We start from the raw sequence: 17,787 nt of genomic DNA, 5'->3' as shown, positions 1-17,787 counted from the left end.
GGCTGCAATTTGGCAGCGAGTGGTTAGCGCAATGCTAATTTACAATGGAAAAACCCATAGGAATGCTAATGCTAATATCGCCGATGACATTATTACAAATTATGAATTAGAAACGTGCCAAATGATTACATTTGGAGTCTAATAGAAAGTAAAACTACCATCAATCAAATTAGTACAGACAGGTATTTTAGTAAAGCCAGAAAACTTTTAACACCAGAGTTTTGGCTAGCAGCTATGAGCGTAACTGAACTACGCATGGACAAGACGTCAAAAACTCTAAACACAAAATACTTCAATAAATGGGACACACTTCTTTCCTGCAAATTCTATTTCACAGGTGTTGCTAATACCTATGATTCTTCAAGGGATGTGCTCAAAGAGGAGTTCAACATTATGAATAAAATATAGTGTTTTATTTTACAAATATTATAAACACAAACTTACGTCTTAAGAAACATTATTTTAATAACGAAACTGCTAAATTCTTTCCAACAGTATAGATGTGTAGTGTATTTTGTCCGAGTGGGTTTGCCGTACTTTGACGTCATCGGCAGTCGAAGGACCCCGAGCCGATCTTGTACCCGAGCACATCTTGTACCGACACCGTCTTTACCGACTGTACACTCCACCTCCCTCTACTCCCCCACTTGTCCAGATCTAGGCCAACATCAGATTTTAACAATAGGCCCTATCAAATAAAAATGTTTTAAGCCCAGTCTTAAAAGTAGACAAGGTGTCTGCATACATAGCCCTGTCACCTTCACAGATGCTGGAGTCGTATGACAGAATCATCCCAAACACATGTGTGTGTGTGGTGATTTTATGTTCGAGCACTCATAACGTTAGCTGCAAGGTTTGACCAAAGTGATTAAAAGTGCATCATGAATTTCCTTGGTTACATTTTCTATGGTCCATCTGTGGTAGGGTGCTGTTTCGTACCAGTCTATGACTTTATCAGTGTTTTCACAGTTTAAAGGTTCTCTTTCTGTGTTTGTCTCAGACTCCGCTGCCAGAGGCTCTGAACTCCAAGGACACCATGAAGCAGGTGTGTATGAACAACGTTCTGTAGTGCATCTCCTCCCCAGCGCAAAAAGCTATTCAGTGTTCTCTCATTCGAGGTGCTGAAACAGAGAGTTACAGTGATCCCTCGCTACTTCGCGGTTCGTTTATCGCAGATTCACGACTTTGCAGATTTTTTCTTTGGATTCAAGGGAAATTTGCTGATTCGCGGTATTTTTCTATGCGAAATATCAAGAAATTCCTGTTTTTTTTCATCAATTTCATCATAAAATGCACTTTTTGTAATAAAACTATAAATAAACCAAGTAAAAATGTATTTCTATGTAAAGGGAGGGTTTTAAAAGTCTGAATACTGAATACGTACCTGTTAAATAAATACTGTAAATATGGTGTCCCTACTTCGCGGATTTTCACCTATCGCGGCCAGGTCTGGAACGCATCTACCGCGATAAACGAGGGATCACTGTAGCCCATTTGAATGAGTAATTAGAAAGTTAACCTCTAGCTCGGACTAAGCCTGAATATAGAAATAAGAGTATTTTGTTTAAATACTATTTAATAGTCTAAAAATATATATCATGATTTTATAACTTTGGTTTTACGACTCCCACTTCAAAAAGAAACCATAATCATGGCTCTGTTCACCCTTGTCTTTCGTCTCTGAGCTTCTCTGACCTCTGCTAGCACTGAGACTTGCAGCGTTGGCATCCTCTCAAACTGCTGAACACGTTCTTTTGTTGTTATGATATCCTGCACTACTACTCAAGCGTGTCTTTATTAAGAAAACACATAGCTGTGCAGTCATAAAGAGTTTAAAGGACATTTAAGGACCATCCTCGTCCAACAGGGTTCCTGCCTCGCCATGTCCAGAACCCCATGCTGCTTTATCTTACTTTAGAGAGCCTTTCAAAATAATGATAAGAAGGTTTTATTCCTGGTTAGGTTCGGCAGTCTTTTCTTTGACTGGTGAGGTCATCTTTTACCTCCAAACAATCACAAAGACATGATTTCTTCTCTTGTTTTGGCCAAGAACAAAGAGATGATGGAGAATGTGTCTGCAGGAGGCTGGAGTTGCTTGGAACATGTTTTCCCTCAAAGTTGATTAAAATCATACATTATGATCCCAAATGACTTTAGTAAGCTGCCCATTCCCTTACAGTTTCTTTCTCTTTGGTTTTAACACAAAAACGTAGAAGGCGGGGGTGTCCAAACATTTCTGGAGAGGGACCAGAGTTGTCAAAGTAAAGGTTCCTGCCTATCAGTAAAAATCTGAACATTAAACGTTGCCTGCTAGAGAAATACAGTTCCGTATGTCTAGAAAGGCAATTGGGGGCCATGCTAATATTTGCATCGTAGCTCCTCCATGGATGCACTTTTTTTCTCCATCGTAGGTGCCATAATTACCACAGGAGTGACATTCTAGGCCCTCTGCAAAGCTGTTTGACGAGGTTCCTATCTAATACGCAGTGGCGGTTTTACCATTATGGGCTCGACACACGGGAGGCGACATCGCCTCTCCTCCATTCATTTTCAATGAGACATGCGCGACAAAGCGATAATCGCGGGTCTCCCTCCTACTAAGCGAAACGTGAAAAACGTGCGTGTGACATTTTGTGCTCGTGCACGTGTCGTGCACAGGCGACCCAGCGACGCGATCCCAGAAAGTTGAAATATTTTCTACTTTTCATCGCTGTCGCTCGGACGAGGACCAATCAACGGAGGTTTTATTCACTGACCAATGAGCGGGCAGGATGCTCCGTACATCTCCGACTCCGAGCAAACATGAAGGAGAAGTTGTTTATTGTTATTTTTATATAGTAATATCAGAAGTAAAATTTCACATAACTCTAGCAGCACCTTGTGAAACATCATATCTACCACTTTTTAACTCTGAACCGCTTAAATAACCTTAATTCCCTCCAACCTGACACAGCAAAACAAAACAACGGAAGTTTCAATTTCGCCATGGAACAGAACGGGTAGACGGCTTTGCCGTTGGCCGCTGCCGCGGATCGCCTCCCGTGGGTCAGGTAATAAAAGGGACAGCGACGAATTTCGCTGATCGCGATCGTTTGTCGCCTCCCGTGTGTCGAGCCCCTTTGGCATACGTCAGCGTCCACCTGGGGCCCCCTTATGTTGGGGGGCCCCCTAGCCCTGACTGCTCGCATCCCTCTGTTAATGCCACAATGGACCATTCCTTTAACAGCACAAACAGGAAGTGATTGGTAGTCATCCCAGTCCAATCCAGGTAGCAATTGGAGGCAGTAATGCACTAAACTGTTGTTTGCCAACTGCCATTAGGCCACAAATAAGAAGAAGAAGAGAGGCGGGAGCGTTCGTAACAAACTCGAAGCAGCAGTCACAACATTGAGCATGAAATGGAGTTATCCTAGTGGCTCCAATAAGAGAAAGAAGCAGCTTGCTTTAAAAAAAGCTTTTATCTTCACTTCCGAAGTGACGTTGTTTTTCCATGTAAACATCAAAAGGAAGCAGAAAAGGAAAGACAATGGAAAATGTTTAAAGAGAGGAAAACATGGACCAAAATGGAAAATAGAAGAAAAAAAAGAAAGGCAAAAGAACAGGAGCGCTGACAGGAAGAAGAAAGCAGAGCAAATACTGAAGGCACTCAAAGGGGGAGAGACAGGAAAAAAGAGGAGGACTAATGAAAAGTGGAAATAACTCATGTCAGAAGAGGGTAGAGTTTCGCAAAAGATAATATTGTCAGAAATGTTTGTGTAAGGAGGCCCCATGTCTGTGTTCGCCTTGGGCCCCCAAATTGCTAAATCCGCCACTGCTAATACGCCTTATTCCTTTCGTCTGCGCGCTGCAGAATGAACAATTTCTGTGTTTCATAGCTGCAGGTTCATTCAACGCAATTTATTTTGGATTACTGAAAAGGAGGAACAGGTCCAGTTATACATCAGGTGTATGATGAAGCTATCAGTAGATCTTCATTCATGCAGAACACTCTGCTTTGTCACCAAGCACAATTAGAATCACAACGAGTAATTTTATTGACTTTTTTCACACTCATTTCCAGATGGAACCATTCACTTACCTTGTTTTGTGCTAAGCTAAAGCTAAAGGAGAACTACTGGATCAGGAGATTGGCTGGGCTGGTTACAAATTGTTTTTTCCTACTTATCTAACTATGAGGAATATGGCAACAGTCAAAAATGTACTTTGGGGTGGAATATCCCTTCAAGGCAGGTCCTCAGTTTGTGTGCATTAAAGGTTTTTGGGACAAACCTATCCATACACCCTGTAGAAGTCCTTGTGAAATTCTTGTCTGAGAAAAGCGTAGAAAACGGACGTGTCCGAGGCCTGAGAAGAGTCGTGCTGTAACTCAGGATGGAGCTGATGCCTTCAGAAGAGTGGCTTTGTGTTTTTCTCACACAAAGGCAGAAGGGACTAAGTCAGTCCACAGAGCTGCGTTAAGGTGCTCCTCTCTGGCTGCTTCTCACCCAACACGTCCCACTGAGGTCACATGGGAGGGCAGACACACAGAAACGTCTCGCCTACAGACGTCGTCATCCTTCCACACAGCGAGGCTGAAGGATGAAAGCCTGTTCTTCGCGCTGTAGAGGCTCCAGTAGCAAGGACGAGAAGTTACTGGGGATGACAGATTGAGTAGCGTGGTTGTGAGGTGACAGAGGTACTTACAACGCTTGGCTAATGCTGAGGATGACTTGTGCTTGAGCATCCGCTCTGCTACGGAGTAAATTGTGCAGAACAGCTGCTATAAGGGAAGCCACATTTCAGCAACGCAGATAAAGATCTTCTAGATTTGACAGCTCTGGCGTGACCTAGTTTAGAGATTTAATCTCGACTCCTTCACTTATGTAGACACTCTACCGACAGGATTATTGCTCTGGTCGTAAAAATAGGAAACGTCCTTCCTTTGTGGATAAATTAGGTCCGTTGCTGTGTTCTCCTTCACTTTACCGAGCGTTTAGCGTTAAATTAGGATAACATCAACACCAATAAGAAATCCAGCTGCAGAGGGACTTATAACAGAGGGGTTATCCATTCTCTGCACGCTTACATGATCCACAGTGAGGGGTTGGCCTCATGGTGACTTTTGCAGGAACTTGAATGAATAACCACCTAACCAAAAAACATGTTTTTGAGCTGACACGCTTGAGAATTTGACTCTGGGAGTTTCGAAGGGAAAACAGGCCCCTGGGAAATCCGGTGACCTCTAGACAGCCTCCCTCCAGAGGGGGGTGCGGACGCCTCAGCCCCCATTAACTCCCCCGATGTTGGGTCTGGGAAGGAGCCGGTGTGAGGCTGGCATGTTAAAGTGCACAGCCCGTGGTGAGTTATAATTAGTAGTCCCATGTGAATTTGGACCTACTGGCGAGGTGGAGTGACCTCTCTCTATGGATGAGAAATGGTCGTGTTCACGTCATCGAGGGACGGGGTCAGGAGGAAAGGAGAAAGGTCAGTGGGTGTTTACGTCGGCCGTGAGGACCATCACCTTGGGCCAACAGCAATGACTGGAGGAAAATCCAAGGCACAAGCAGGCGATGGTGTGAGTCACTCGCGTAATCACAAGACATGCAGGAGGTGTCTGGGGGGAGTCAAGCAGGGAGGATTAACGTTTCTGTTTCTAACTCTGTTCTATAGTTTATAAATATGGGTCATGAAGCTTTACTAAGCCACAAAACGAGCACTTTCTCTTATTATATAAGCTTTTCTTCTGCATGAGTGGCTGACAGGGCTTTCACGTCATCTGCATCCAAATATTCAGACTTTACACCACAACTCAGTCAGTTGTGTGTGGGTACTTGTGTTAATCTCCCTGTGGTGACCTAAATCTTTCTACACACTGACATTATTTCCAGGACTTCTGCGACAAAATGTGAAATACTGCAGCAAACCGAGGTGTCTCTGTGTAGGGCAAGGTTTAGATTTAAACAAGAGGCAGTTTGAGCTCAGAAGTCTGTAGGAAACGATCATTGTGTGTGTGCGTGCGTGCGTGCGTGTGTGTGTGTGGGGGGGGGGGGGGGGGGGGGGAGCACTGAGGGTGGTCAGAAACTAAAAGTTTGTTCTACAGATTCTCTCAGGCTTGAAACTCAGTGAGGTGTGGGAGAGTTTCACAAAGACATTTTTAACACTTTCTCACCCTCCTGCAGCTCCCCCTCACACACACACACACACACACACCACCACCACCACCATAACACCTACAGAAATCTCCGCTCATGCTGTTGACATACACACCATCCAACATGGTTTCCACACTTCAACAAAGAGTGCGTCCCTTCTTGTTTCACTTGCATGCCAACATTTGTCGGAACATTTGCTGCTTCAGCTGACGTGTTTGTCACCGTCACAGACGTTGGCGTGGACGGTGAAAAGTGCCACCTGTGTTACAAATCGTCTTTCAAAGAGAACGCAGGATTTATCTTATTGAAACACAAAAATTCTGTTATTTCTTATTATATTTGCTGTTTATTCAGTTTCTTTCAGACCGGGTCATAAAAGCTGCAAGATCCGTGTACAGCATCATGACTGAGAGGAACCCTGACCTCATCCGAGATAGGAAGCATCACCTGAAAACACACAGGTGTGCAAGCATTGCTTTCATCCTGATCTTTTATGATGTCTGCAAGTCACGTGCAAACCGACATGTGGCACTCATCTCACAGACAGTGCTGCTCAGGAAAGGAGCTTGTTGACTGGCTGATGAAGCAGAACGAATGCCTCCAGTCGAGGAGCCAGGCGGTTGGGATGTGGCAGGTTCTGGTTGATGAGGGAGTTCTTGTTCATGGTAAGATTTACCTCAAGTCCCTCATCAACTGCAACTAGCTCCATTTGTGTTCCTCGTCACTTAAAATTTCAAATAACCTTATATAAAAAGAGCAAAAAAAAAGTCTTTTACCAAATCATTAATGGTTGATTTGAAAGAAGCAATCATTCCCAGTAGCCAGAAACATAGATTTATGCTTCCATTCAGATGTCTTGAACATGTTCAGATGGTAATCTCTTTGGCTGTGCTGTTTTCACTCAGCCGAGGCTTGACTGAGGCTCTGTCCTCCTGATGGGGACCACTCCAATCAGGACAGAAAGACTTCATCATGTAAAAGAGATTCACTCAGAAATAATTTGTACTTATTTCCATTCATGTGGAGTTTTAGGGACATTCTACCTGCAATAAGAATTATCTTGAAGGTTGAAACATCCCTTTTTCTTTTGTTTCTGAACAAATCAGGGCTTTGCATAATAAATTAAAAGTCTACCAGTGTTTAAATGTCTGCAGTCACCTTTAGTGTCTGAGTTTTAAACTTAGATTATTTTATTTGTAGAAGTGATGTCAAATCTCACATGATGTAGCAAGATTGGTCAATAGTTGCAGCATATGATGGGTATGACTTTCAGCTTGTCTACGAATTTTAGCTCAGAATTTGTTACAAGAGAAAAGAGTCATGTTTTAATTGCTAATATTGATTACCTGCATTTAAAATGATAAACGCCTTCACACACCAACCAGGCTCGTGTATTTCAGACCCCTCCCCGTCCTCAGGCTAACACTCTCTAAACAGAGTCACTGTGTTTTAGAAGTTCAAATCCTGTGACAACCATCTGTTAAAAATGCAACACACACACGGTTTTTTTAGGTTCAATGAAATGTAAGAACTGGATGTGCTTAGCCAAGTGGCTGAGCTGCCAGTTAGAGGGTTAATAAGGAGGTACAGTCTGTCCATCTGTGGATCTCTACAGATTATCTTGACTGAAACATCTCTTTTAGCTCAGTATGTGTAGCACTGACAGAGATTGAGTCATTTTTGTTTTAGTGCATCAATCAATCAATTCAATTGAGTTTATTTCTGTAGCGCCAAATCACGACGCGAGTCGTCTCAAAGCACTTCATAAAGTAAACATTCCAACACAGGTCAGTTCTTTAAGCCGATCAGTAGAAGGTTCCTATATAAGGAACCCAGCAGGCTTCATCAAGTCACTGACTAGTGTCAGAATCTTTACAGCAATCCTCATACTAAGCAAGCATGTAGCGACAGTGGAGAGGAAAACTCCCTTTTAGCAGGAAGCAACCTCCAGAGGGTCCTGGCTCAGTATAAGCAGCCATCTGCCATGACATGCACACACACACACACACACACACACACACACACACACACGTACTTGGAGTCATACCAAGTATGTTTCTATGGCTACTGGGGGGTTTTCAAGATGATTTCCAGGTAGACTGGGTTGACTTTAATGGAAAATGGACAGCATGACGTCTTTTTGACCACCAAATCACTTCTAGCCCGAACATCCTGATGGAACATCAGAATTACGACCTTCATCAGAAAACCAAGCACATTCCTGCAAACCCCATCCTACAGGTTTACTGCCCCCTGGTGGAGGATATATAGGTGTCCAGGGCCAGCTTTATTTATCGCTCTTGTACCTTTTAAAATTATATAATAAAATGTTTAAGGTTCTTATATTAGCCAAATTATTGGTTTTTTTTTTTCAGGGTTGAAGTTTTACTGAAATATTTCATGATTTGCCAAAATCCAGACTGTATGTTGGGAATGACTCCCAGCTTTTTAAATTCAGTTTCAATATCTAAAAAACTGACTGAATACTGGAATGAAATAGTTCTAAGTGTTTGCTAATGTTGATTAGCTCGGCCATCTTTATTTGGGTCAACCAAGTATCTGTACGTGTATTTGTACAATTATTCATTATAAATGTCATTTGTTCAGTGGTTCTGCAAACAGAACAATCACTCACAGGCAAAAACATTATCGCCCACCTTTCACCTTATGGAAGCCGGACTCGGTATGCAGGGCTAATATCAGCCAATCTATTCCAGGTGCTGTTTATGAGATTTCTTTAGTTTGATACAACTGGCCTGACTTCAGTTAAAGTAGCTGTCCTACTCTGCATAAATAGAAGATATGTGATGTTGGTTACCTAAAAGCATTTATTTTTTATTGTTATGTCGATACAGTGATCCCTCGTTTATCGCGGTAGATGCGTTCCAGACCTGGCCACGATAGGTGAAAATCCGCGAAGTAGGGACACCATACAATTATCGCATGATCACATTCTGTTTTTGTGGGTAAAACTCAAGAAAAAAATTTTTTTACTTGGTTTTTTATAGTTTTATTACAAAAATTGCATTTTATGATGAAATTGATGAAAAAAACAGGAATTTCTTGATATTTCGCATAGAAAAATGCCGCGAATCGGTGAAAAATACAGCGAATCGGCGAATTTCCCTTGAATAAGGCTCCAAAGAAAAAATCCGCAAAGTCGTGAATCCGCGATAAACGAACCGCGAAGTAGCGAGGGATCACTGTATATGAAACATTCCCAGTAATAACCATAATGTTTCTTTAACTGGGACGATTTGATCCCCCTCTGTGTTGGGTATCTGTCCAGTGAAGCAGGAGTTAAACTTCCATGACAAGGACGCCCAGTTCTACCGCTTTCAGGACTCCGAGTTCGGCTTGAACCACACGAGCAACGAGAAGGACTCGGAGGATGAGCTGCATGAAGCTCTGTCCCTCCTGAGTCAGCTGGGCCCAGACGCTCTGCTCACCATGATTCTGCGCAAATGGTCAGTTTATCCAGCTGCTATTTATAATCCATGAAGGCACCTTAACGAACACACAGCCCCTCTGTAGAATTGGACATGTTTCTGATGGTGCCTTGGTTTTGTGTCTGATCTGGTCTTGTGTTCAGCCCCAGTCAGAGGAGCCCTGAGGACATCGAGGTCATCTATGAGGAGCTGCTCCACGTGAAGGCTGCTGCTCATCTCTCCTCCTCGGTCGGTTATCTTTGACTTATCCAGTTGCTCCTGGTTTGGATATCAAAGCTGATTTCTTCCTTGGTGGTTTAGGTGCGTAAGGAGCTGGCTGCAGTGCTGGTCTTTGAATCCCACAGCAAGGCTGGAACAGTGTGTGAGTGTGACGCTGATCTCCACACACCTCTGATTGTCTTCAGAGTTTGTTCCACACAAGTATTCAGAACATCCTTTTGCGTTGAATCATTTGTGTTTGCTCTTCGCATTCTTCATCTGCTCCTGAGCATTAAACGTTGATGTAGCGTTTCATTGAAAACGTGCCCTAGCATGGCGGCTATTCATTGACAGATGTGTGGGTAGATGACTAATGTGTGTGTGCTCCTCTTGGTTGTGTAGTGTTCAGTCAGGGGGATAAAGGGACCTCCTGGTATATCATCTGGAAAGGCTCTGTTAATGTGATCACTCATGGGAAGGTAGTTCAGCTCACAGAATAATAAACTACTGCTTTTACTAATCAGATGATCTGTGATGCTGACGCTTCGATGTTCCTACAGGGTCTTGTGACCACTCTGCATGAGGGTGAGGACTTTGGGCAGCTAGCGTTGCTAAATGATGCTCCTCGTGCCGCCACCATCATCTTAAGAGAGGACAATTGCCATTTCCTTCGTGTTGATAAACAGGATTTCATCCGAATCCTCAAGGTTGGTCTTGCCGTTTCACATTCTGACCTGCAACGCCTCAAATGCAACGACATGATTGGGGGCACAGCAGGTCGTGTTTGTGAGCGGCAGCGACAGAAATACGTGTGGCTACTTTGTTCTTGCCTGACCTTCAGGATGTGGAGGCCAACACGGTGCGACTGGAGGAGCATGGGAAGACCGTACTGGTGTTGGAGAAGAGTGCTGACTCAGCTGAGCAGGGAGGAGCTGGAGCCAGCAGCAAGTAAGAAACTGAAACGGTGAAATCTGATCAGACACACAAAGACTACATGAAAACTCATCAGGATTAGAGAGTTTAAGCGGAGCTTGGTTGGACCCTGACTCGTTCAGCTCTCTGTCGTAAAGAATAGTCTCAGAAAGTCATTCATATCACTTAAAAACAGGTCATCTCTGTTCCGCGGGTCCGTGTCCCATGGCCTGGACGTAGGTTATTATTCAGTTAGGGGTTGACTTGTATAGAGCTCCGGGAGTTGACGTCACTTCTCCCGGCATGCAACAGTTCAAATCGAAACGGCGCCATATTGGCAGGCAGAAGCCGGCAGCTGGACTATTTGTTATTGTCAGAAAACTCAATCAAATGGGAAATATGGTAGATTCCTGTTGTGCCCCAGGATGCAGAACAGACACGGACGACATAAGGAATGAGCCATCTACAGGATTCCCCAAGATCCGGAACGCCGCAAACGTTGGATGATTGTAATAAAACGCGCTAGTGACCGGGCTGAAATGAAACTGTGGGATCCCGAGAGTAAAGGTTTTCACTTATGCGGCGACCGCTTCATATCAGGTACTTAAACCAACGTTTCCTCACCTGTGCATGGTATTTATTTTAAATGCTTTTATTACGATTCTTAGTGGGCTTCCTAAACTTATTTTGGCGGGGCTTTTTCTGTCTTATTACTCATAGCAACAAGTAAATGTCACGTAAAACGTTGCCTCGTGAGTTCTGCGTGCTGCCGTTTACGTGTTTTATGATCACAGCAATTAACCGACTAAGCTGTATTTAATTTTTAAGCAATGGTTGATCAATTGTCAAATCACACATAAAAAGCACTTTGGATTGCTATTATCTGTCTCACTGAGACGGATCTCAGACAGATCCTGAGACGCTCCTGCCTGACATATTTATTTTATTCACGGAAAAAAATCAAACTAGTGATTTCTCTTGGCGTTCAGTTTATACATTCAAACAGCACAGCACTCTATTTAAACTACTTACATGTAAATCTATGTTATTTGTCCATCCATCCATCCATTTTCATCCGCTTATCCGGAGTCGGGTTACGGGGGCAGTAGCGTCGAGAGGCCCGGACTTCCTTCTCCCCAGCCACCTGGGCCAGCTCCTCCGGGGAAATCCCAAGGGGTTCCCCGGCCAGGTCCGGTAAGAAGTCCGCTCCGACAGCTTCTGGCGTTTTTAAAAAGTATCCCAGGGGCACGGTAAGGGTCGGAGATGTTTAGTCTATTTAATTTCTGACTATATAAAATGATTTCTTCGGTTTTAAAGTGTGAAGTAAACTCCGACGAAGTAAAATCCAAGCCGATCCCGTTCATGTTCATGTTTACGATCCGTGTTTGTTTACCTTTTTTTCCTGCCAATATGGCGTCTACTGAGAGTCACGTGGGGTCTGGAGCTCTATAGATTATTTTCCCTTAATAAATGAAAACCTCATTTTAAATCTGGTAATTTTTTTTAACTTAGGTCATAATGAAATTTTTCTGATGATCTGAAACTTTTTTTACATAATTTTTCATTTATTTCCCAACATAAACATCACATATTTTTGTTAAATCTGAATATTGTTTTTAGATTTTAATTCCATAAACAAAGAACCAAGTTGTGTTTTCTTGTTTCAACAGTACAGTGCCTAAACCTTAATGAACACACAACAACACCAGACGGTTTGTCTTTCTCTGTGCAGATACACAGTTATGTCGGGATCGCCTGAGAAGATTCTGGAGCATCTGCTGGAAACAGTGAAGCTGGACTCAAATGGAAATGATCCCACAGGTGGGAGCTGACAGACGCATCCTTAGGTTTCAATAAAAGTGATTCAGGATCCTCAGACAAAGCTGACCTGCTGATGATTTCCTCCCAGCAGATCCCTGCGTGAGTGACTTCCTCCTGACCCACAGGGTCTTCATGCCCTCCAGCCAGCTGTGTGCAGCGTTACTGCATCAATACCCTTTAATGCGGATGGAGACAGTTATTCCTCCACTGACAGAAAGAACAGTGCTGCTAAGAAAGTTTATAGTTATTGCCTTAACTTCCGCTTCACCTACCAGGCTGAGCTCTCAGAGGGCTCCGAGCAGGAGAAGGATGCTTATGCGTTCAACTCCAAGCAGAAGGTAGTGAAGCTAGTCGGCCAGTGGGTGGCGCTGTACAGCCATCTGTTGAAAGAAGATCCCGCTGCTCTGGACTTTTTGGAGGTACAAGTCCAACTTAATTATACTGCAAACTCAAAAACAAAAGGATTGCTTGAATAATGTTTGTATTTGAATTTCTTTGTTTGGGCTGAAACAGAGGATGAAGAAGGAGGTGGCAGCTGATTACCGCTTGTCCTCCATTCTGAAGGAGCAATTTAGAGAAAGACGAAGAGCAAAAATGTAAAACTTTTTTTCCTGAAGAAATATATTTAGTAAATATTACAAAAAAAGGACCTAATTCTTTTATTATCATTTTTTTTCATCAACTGACAGGCTGGAGAACGGGTATCAGTCACTGAGCAGGGTGAGCTTCACACAACAGATGTTTCCACAAAACAGATGTTTTCAGATGAACGAATATATATATATATATATATATATATATATATATATATATATATATATATATATATACACACATACATACACACACACATATATATGTATATATACACATACATACACACACACATATATATATATACACACACAAATATATATATATATATATATATATATATATATATATATATATATATATATATATATATATATTCTTTTTTTTCAACAGAATCAGCCGTTCGATTGGTTTTCTCTTTGTGAGGAGTGCGTTGGGAGGATTCTTCCAATCAAAGCCCAGGATAAAGGTACGATATACTCAAATCAATTAAATAAATCATCTGAACTTTACTGGATTTGTAGCTTATTTTAATCCGCTAGATTTTACACCTTTCATACAAATAAACTAAGTCTGAGATCCATGATACCGTTGGGGGAAACTAACAGAAAAACATTATTACCTGAACTGACCGCTACAGGAGTTTTTAGTTTAGGATGAAATGCAGTTTTTAAATGTTTTTGTATTTTTTCTAATATTTGTTCATTTCTAACATCGTTATATCATTTTGAAGGGTTATGAATGGACTCATATAGTATATAATATAATTGAAATTACTAAAGGGTTGAGCCAGAACAAAAGTTTAGTCTCAAAAGCAGACAGATGAAAACTGGAAGCTGGTTCCACAAGAAAGGAGCCTGATAATTAAAAGCTCTTCCTCCCATTCTGCTTTTAAAAACTCTAACCTGAGATCTGTTGGGAACATCTGGAACAAGAAGATCTCTAGTTTTTATGAGTTTGAAGTAACGGGTTTAATTCATGCATCTATTATGTGAACTGCTTCCTTCTCATTTGGGTCATGGGGAGAAGAGACGGACACTGAACAGGTCACCAGTCCATCACAGGGACACATGGAGAAAAGCAAACACACACTCACTGACGCCCAGGAATCGCTGAGGGTCACTAATTAACCCAGCATACATATTTTTGGTCTGTGTTTTATTTATTTATTTACAGTGCTACCAACCACACCACCATGCGGCCTTGTGTCAAATTCAGTTATTGTTATTTTGTCTAGGGAGCAGATGAAGTTATGCTTAAACTCATGAAAAATGAACACATATGAGGCAGAGCTAAGTGATTATCTTCTAAAAGAAAATGTTTTAAAAGTTCCTGAATGGATTATGCCACCGTGTGTTGGAAAACTGTTCTCTGGTAAAGCTTTGTGGGTTCCACCAACATCTGAAGGGGTTTTACTGATAAATCTGAGCTGAGATAACCAGTCATCCAAAATGAAACGTCTCATCTCCTCTAACTTCAGTGCTGTATGAGGTCTACAGGCCCGACAACAAGCCCCTATCTCTGATGCTCCCTGTGAACTCATCTGTCCAGGATGTGATGTCGGCTTTAGTCAAACCAGTTGGAGATCACGTCCTGGTCAAAATGAACTCCGCTGGAGGTGGGTCCCATTTAAACATTAAAGTCAAAGTTCTTGTTTTTTAGGTAAAAGCTTTTTTTTTATTTTAACACAAACAGAAAGAGCTCAGTTAAAGCTGGATGCCTGTGGGGTCTACACCGCTCTGGGTCTCAATGAAAGACTGTTCATTTGCACGAGCAGCGAAGTGGAGCAGCTGGTGAGAAACGTGGGATTGATGCATGTTTTAAATAAGGAGAGCCAAGCCGTGCACAACCTCATCTTTTCTTCCTCTCTGGCAGAGACCCCTGAGGGATCAGCAGGGCCCAGAGCGAGGAACAGCCGACCTCATTGAGCAGATGAGCTCCAAAGACCTTGCCATTGAACTCACCAACTATGACTGGGAACTGTTCAATGCCATGCACGAGGTAACTTTCTCAAGATTTCAAAAGTTTCTCGAAAACAACAAGGAAATGTTCGATTTCACAATTGGAAACTTCCCCAAGAGACGTTCTGGTTTCCAAACTGAAACTGGCATTCAGACCAAGTATTAAGTATCCCACCTTTATAATCTAATCACATCTACCTTTGGTGCATCACCTGTGAAAGCTTTCCTGTTTGTGACCTCATAATGTTCCTCTTTCTCCAGGTGGAGCTGATCTACTACATCTTTGGCCGCCACAAGTTCCCTGGAGCCATCACAGCCAATTTAGAGCGGTTTGTGCGTCACTTTAACGAAGTTCAGCACTGGGTGGTGACAGAGCTGTGCCTTTGTGAGGACCTGGTGAAACGGGCTGTTCTGCTCAAGAAGTTCATCAAGATCGCTTCAGTGTAAGAGCCGATCCAGAAAACACAAGTCCATCTGGTTCTGACAGAGACATTTACCTTTTTTTGGGGGTTCATTTGTAATCAAATACAGCATGATACCTAACTGAATTTAAAGTTCAAATGGCAATCGTTTGTTCATCCATTCATTTGTCTCCACTTATGCGGGTCCGGGAAGTGGAGGCAGCAGCAGCAGGGAAGCCCAAGCCTTCCCTTACCCAAGCTCCACCCTATGGGAACCTAAAGACATGAAGTTAGAATCCCCCTGTAGCACGTCCTTGATGGACCCAGGGCCCTCCTGCCTACTGGACATCTCTGAAACACCTCCCTTGGCTGGTGCCATCAGAGCCGTGTCCAGGACTTTTAAAATGGGGTGGCCCTTGTGGGGCACTTGTTTATTCATGGGTGGCACCAATGGTTATGCTTATTTATTTACACAAATCCTTTATTTATTTATTTACTTTCTAGTGAATTTTTGAGTTTCACACTGCACAATCACCATTTTTTTCCTCTTCATCTTCTACTTTTGTGGTGGTTAGCAAGTCACTTCTTGTTGCATTACTGCCACCAACTGGATTTGAGTGGAACTCTAAATACTATGTATGTGAATAGGAAAAAATATTAAATACTAGTAATACTACATGCCTGGGCTAGAAAACAAGGTTAAAGGTGCATGCAACCACAATATTTTGGAGTTTACAACCCAAGCCTTTTGTCGACAATGTAAAGTCAATTTAAACTGGAACTTAGTGGGGTGGCCAATCAGATTCTAAGGGTGGCATGTGCTACCCCAGGCCACTCCCTGGACACGCCCCTGGGTGCCATGCACAACCCCTAGGTTCAAATAGTTACATTAATAGGATGCAAAATTTAGTCTGTTTTTGGTTGTCTGAGCTTGCATTTAATAGAATGTGTCATTGAATAGATGGTTTTAAGTCCTTTTTGACGGTGTGCAAAAAAAAAAAAAAAAAACATTATATACGACTAAGAAGATATTTATTTAAATCTAGAAGATTCTACGGTTGGTGGCCGGTGAGGATGTGGTTATCGAGCATCAAAGGTTAAAAGGACCAGTTTAATCACAAAATGGACTGAGCTTTACAAACGATTTAGCAGAAATGTTTTTCAGGATTATAAAAACAAAAAGTTGAGAAGCATCTGTTGAGTGAAGTCATGGTTTTATGTCTGAAGCTGCCCCCTAGTGGTCATGACACTTTATAAAACAGAGACATGTTTGTGGCGCATCACCACAAGTCACAGCAAAATGATCAGAAAGCATTTGTATTTGCTCTAAAATCAATAAGTTTGTGCAAAGTGATGCATCAACCAGAGCAGCGTGGTAAAGCCACTGCTGAAACTGTTGCTCAGTGAGAAACGACAGATTGCTTAAATATCCCCTTTACTGCAGAGCCGATCAGACACAAACTCTGCTGTTTACCACCGCATGTGTTTCTTTTCAGGTTGAAGGAGCAGAAGAATCTTAATTTATTTTTTGCTGTCATGTTTGGATTGAGCAACAGTGCAGTGCAGCGGCTTTACAAGACCTGGGAGGTGAGCGAGCAGTGGTCATGATGTGAATAAGTATTTTATTTAGGATTTGCTGTGGACCCTTCTGTTTGCATTTTACAGAGAATACCAAGCAAGACTAAAAGGATCTACTGCACTTATGAGAGACTGATGGTAAGCCGTCTTCTCATCTCAAAGGCGCTTTATTCTTAACAGTTTTTTTCCCTTGTAGTAAAAGTAGCTTTTCTCCTGCTAAATGAGTGTCAGTGATTGACATTGCTGCATTCTCTGGATGTGTTAGGATCCTTCTCGAAACCACAGGGCCTACAGACTGGCTGTAGCTAAACTCAGTCCTCCGTACACCCCCTTCATGCCTCTGCTGCTGAAAGGTGATTAACACCAGCCGCCAGGCTGTCATTAATCCAAACATATGCTTTACTAAACCGCATGGAACATGATTGCATCTTGTTAATGCCTAGACATGACCTTCATCCATGAGGGAAACCCAAACTACACAGACAAGCTGGTCAACTTTGAGAAAATGGTTTGTTGTTTATTTGCCACTTAATATTCACACCATTTCCTGCCATCATTTAAATAGGAGCTTGACTTTGAAAATGTCCTTTTTTGTTGCATCAGAGGATGCTTGCCAAGACTGTGAAAATTGTACGAGGATGCAGAAGCCAACCTTATGGTAAGCAAAAAAATGGTAAATGTGCTGTAATTAAATAGTCTAGAGTCCTAGACTCCCCTCAACAGTCATCCACCCACCCACCCA

The 17,787-nt window shown here is 42.4% G+C and overlaps 1 protein-coding gene across 5 annotated transcripts in view; it reads left to right on the top strand.

The window, feature by feature from the left end:
* rapgef3 (Rap guanine nucleotide exchange factor (GEF) 3) overlaps positions 1-17,787 on the top strand; it is a 34,326-nt gene that overhangs the window by 14,047 nt on the left and 2,492 nt on the right. For 3 of the 5 annotated variants that reach the window (XM_015967082.3, XM_015967080.3, XM_070544787.1), the window contains 24 exons: positions 1,001-1,045; positions 6,486-6,592; positions 6,675-6,796; positions 9,421-9,598; positions 9,724-9,808; positions 9,881-9,941; positions 10,181-10,257; positions 10,339-10,485; positions 10,620-10,726; positions 12,423-12,511; positions 12,600-12,681; positions 12,780-12,930; positions 13,025-13,107; positions 13,201-13,231; positions 13,499-13,574; positions 14,586-14,723; positions 14,801-14,898; positions 14,981-15,106; positions 15,328-15,509; positions 16,964-17,054; positions 17,133-17,183; positions 17,311-17,398; positions 17,489-17,553; positions 17,649-17,703. In XM_015967082.3, coding sequence (XP_015822568.3) covers positions 1,001-1,045; positions 6,486-6,592; positions 6,675-6,796; positions 9,421-9,598; positions 9,724-9,808; positions 9,881-9,941; positions 10,181-10,257; positions 10,339-10,485; positions 10,620-10,726; positions 12,423-12,511; positions 12,600-12,681; positions 12,780-12,930; positions 13,025-13,107; positions 13,201-13,231; positions 13,499-13,574; positions 14,586-14,723; positions 14,801-14,898; positions 14,981-15,106; positions 15,328-15,509; positions 16,964-17,054; positions 17,133-17,183; positions 17,311-17,398; positions 17,489-17,553; positions 17,649-17,703 — 2,335 coding nt within the window. The remainder of the gene's footprint in view (positions 1-1,000; positions 1,046-6,485; positions 6,593-6,674; positions 6,797-9,420; positions 9,599-9,723; positions 9,809-9,880; positions 9,942-10,180; positions 10,258-10,338; positions 10,486-10,619; positions 10,727-12,422; positions 12,512-12,599; positions 12,682-12,779; positions 12,931-13,024; positions 13,108-13,200; positions 13,232-13,498; positions 13,575-14,585; positions 14,724-14,800; positions 14,899-14,980; positions 15,107-15,327; positions 15,510-16,963; positions 17,055-17,132; positions 17,184-17,310; positions 17,399-17,488; positions 17,554-17,648; positions 17,704-17,787) is intronic. The other 2 variants (XM_015967081.3, XM_070544788.1) reach the window with 1 other exon arrangement.

The sequence above is a fragment of the Nothobranchius furzeri genome, chromosome 15 (genome assembly GCF_043380555.1).
Source record: "Nothobranchius furzeri strain GRZ-AD chromosome 15, NfurGRZ-RIMD1, whole genome shotgun sequence".
Lineage (NCBI taxonomy): Eukaryota > Metazoa > Chordata > Actinopteri > Cyprinodontiformes > Nothobranchiidae > Nothobranchius > Nothobranchius furzeri.
The sequence above is the reverse complement of the archived record's forward strand: the minus strand, read 5'-3'. Positions and strand labels throughout refer to the sequence as shown.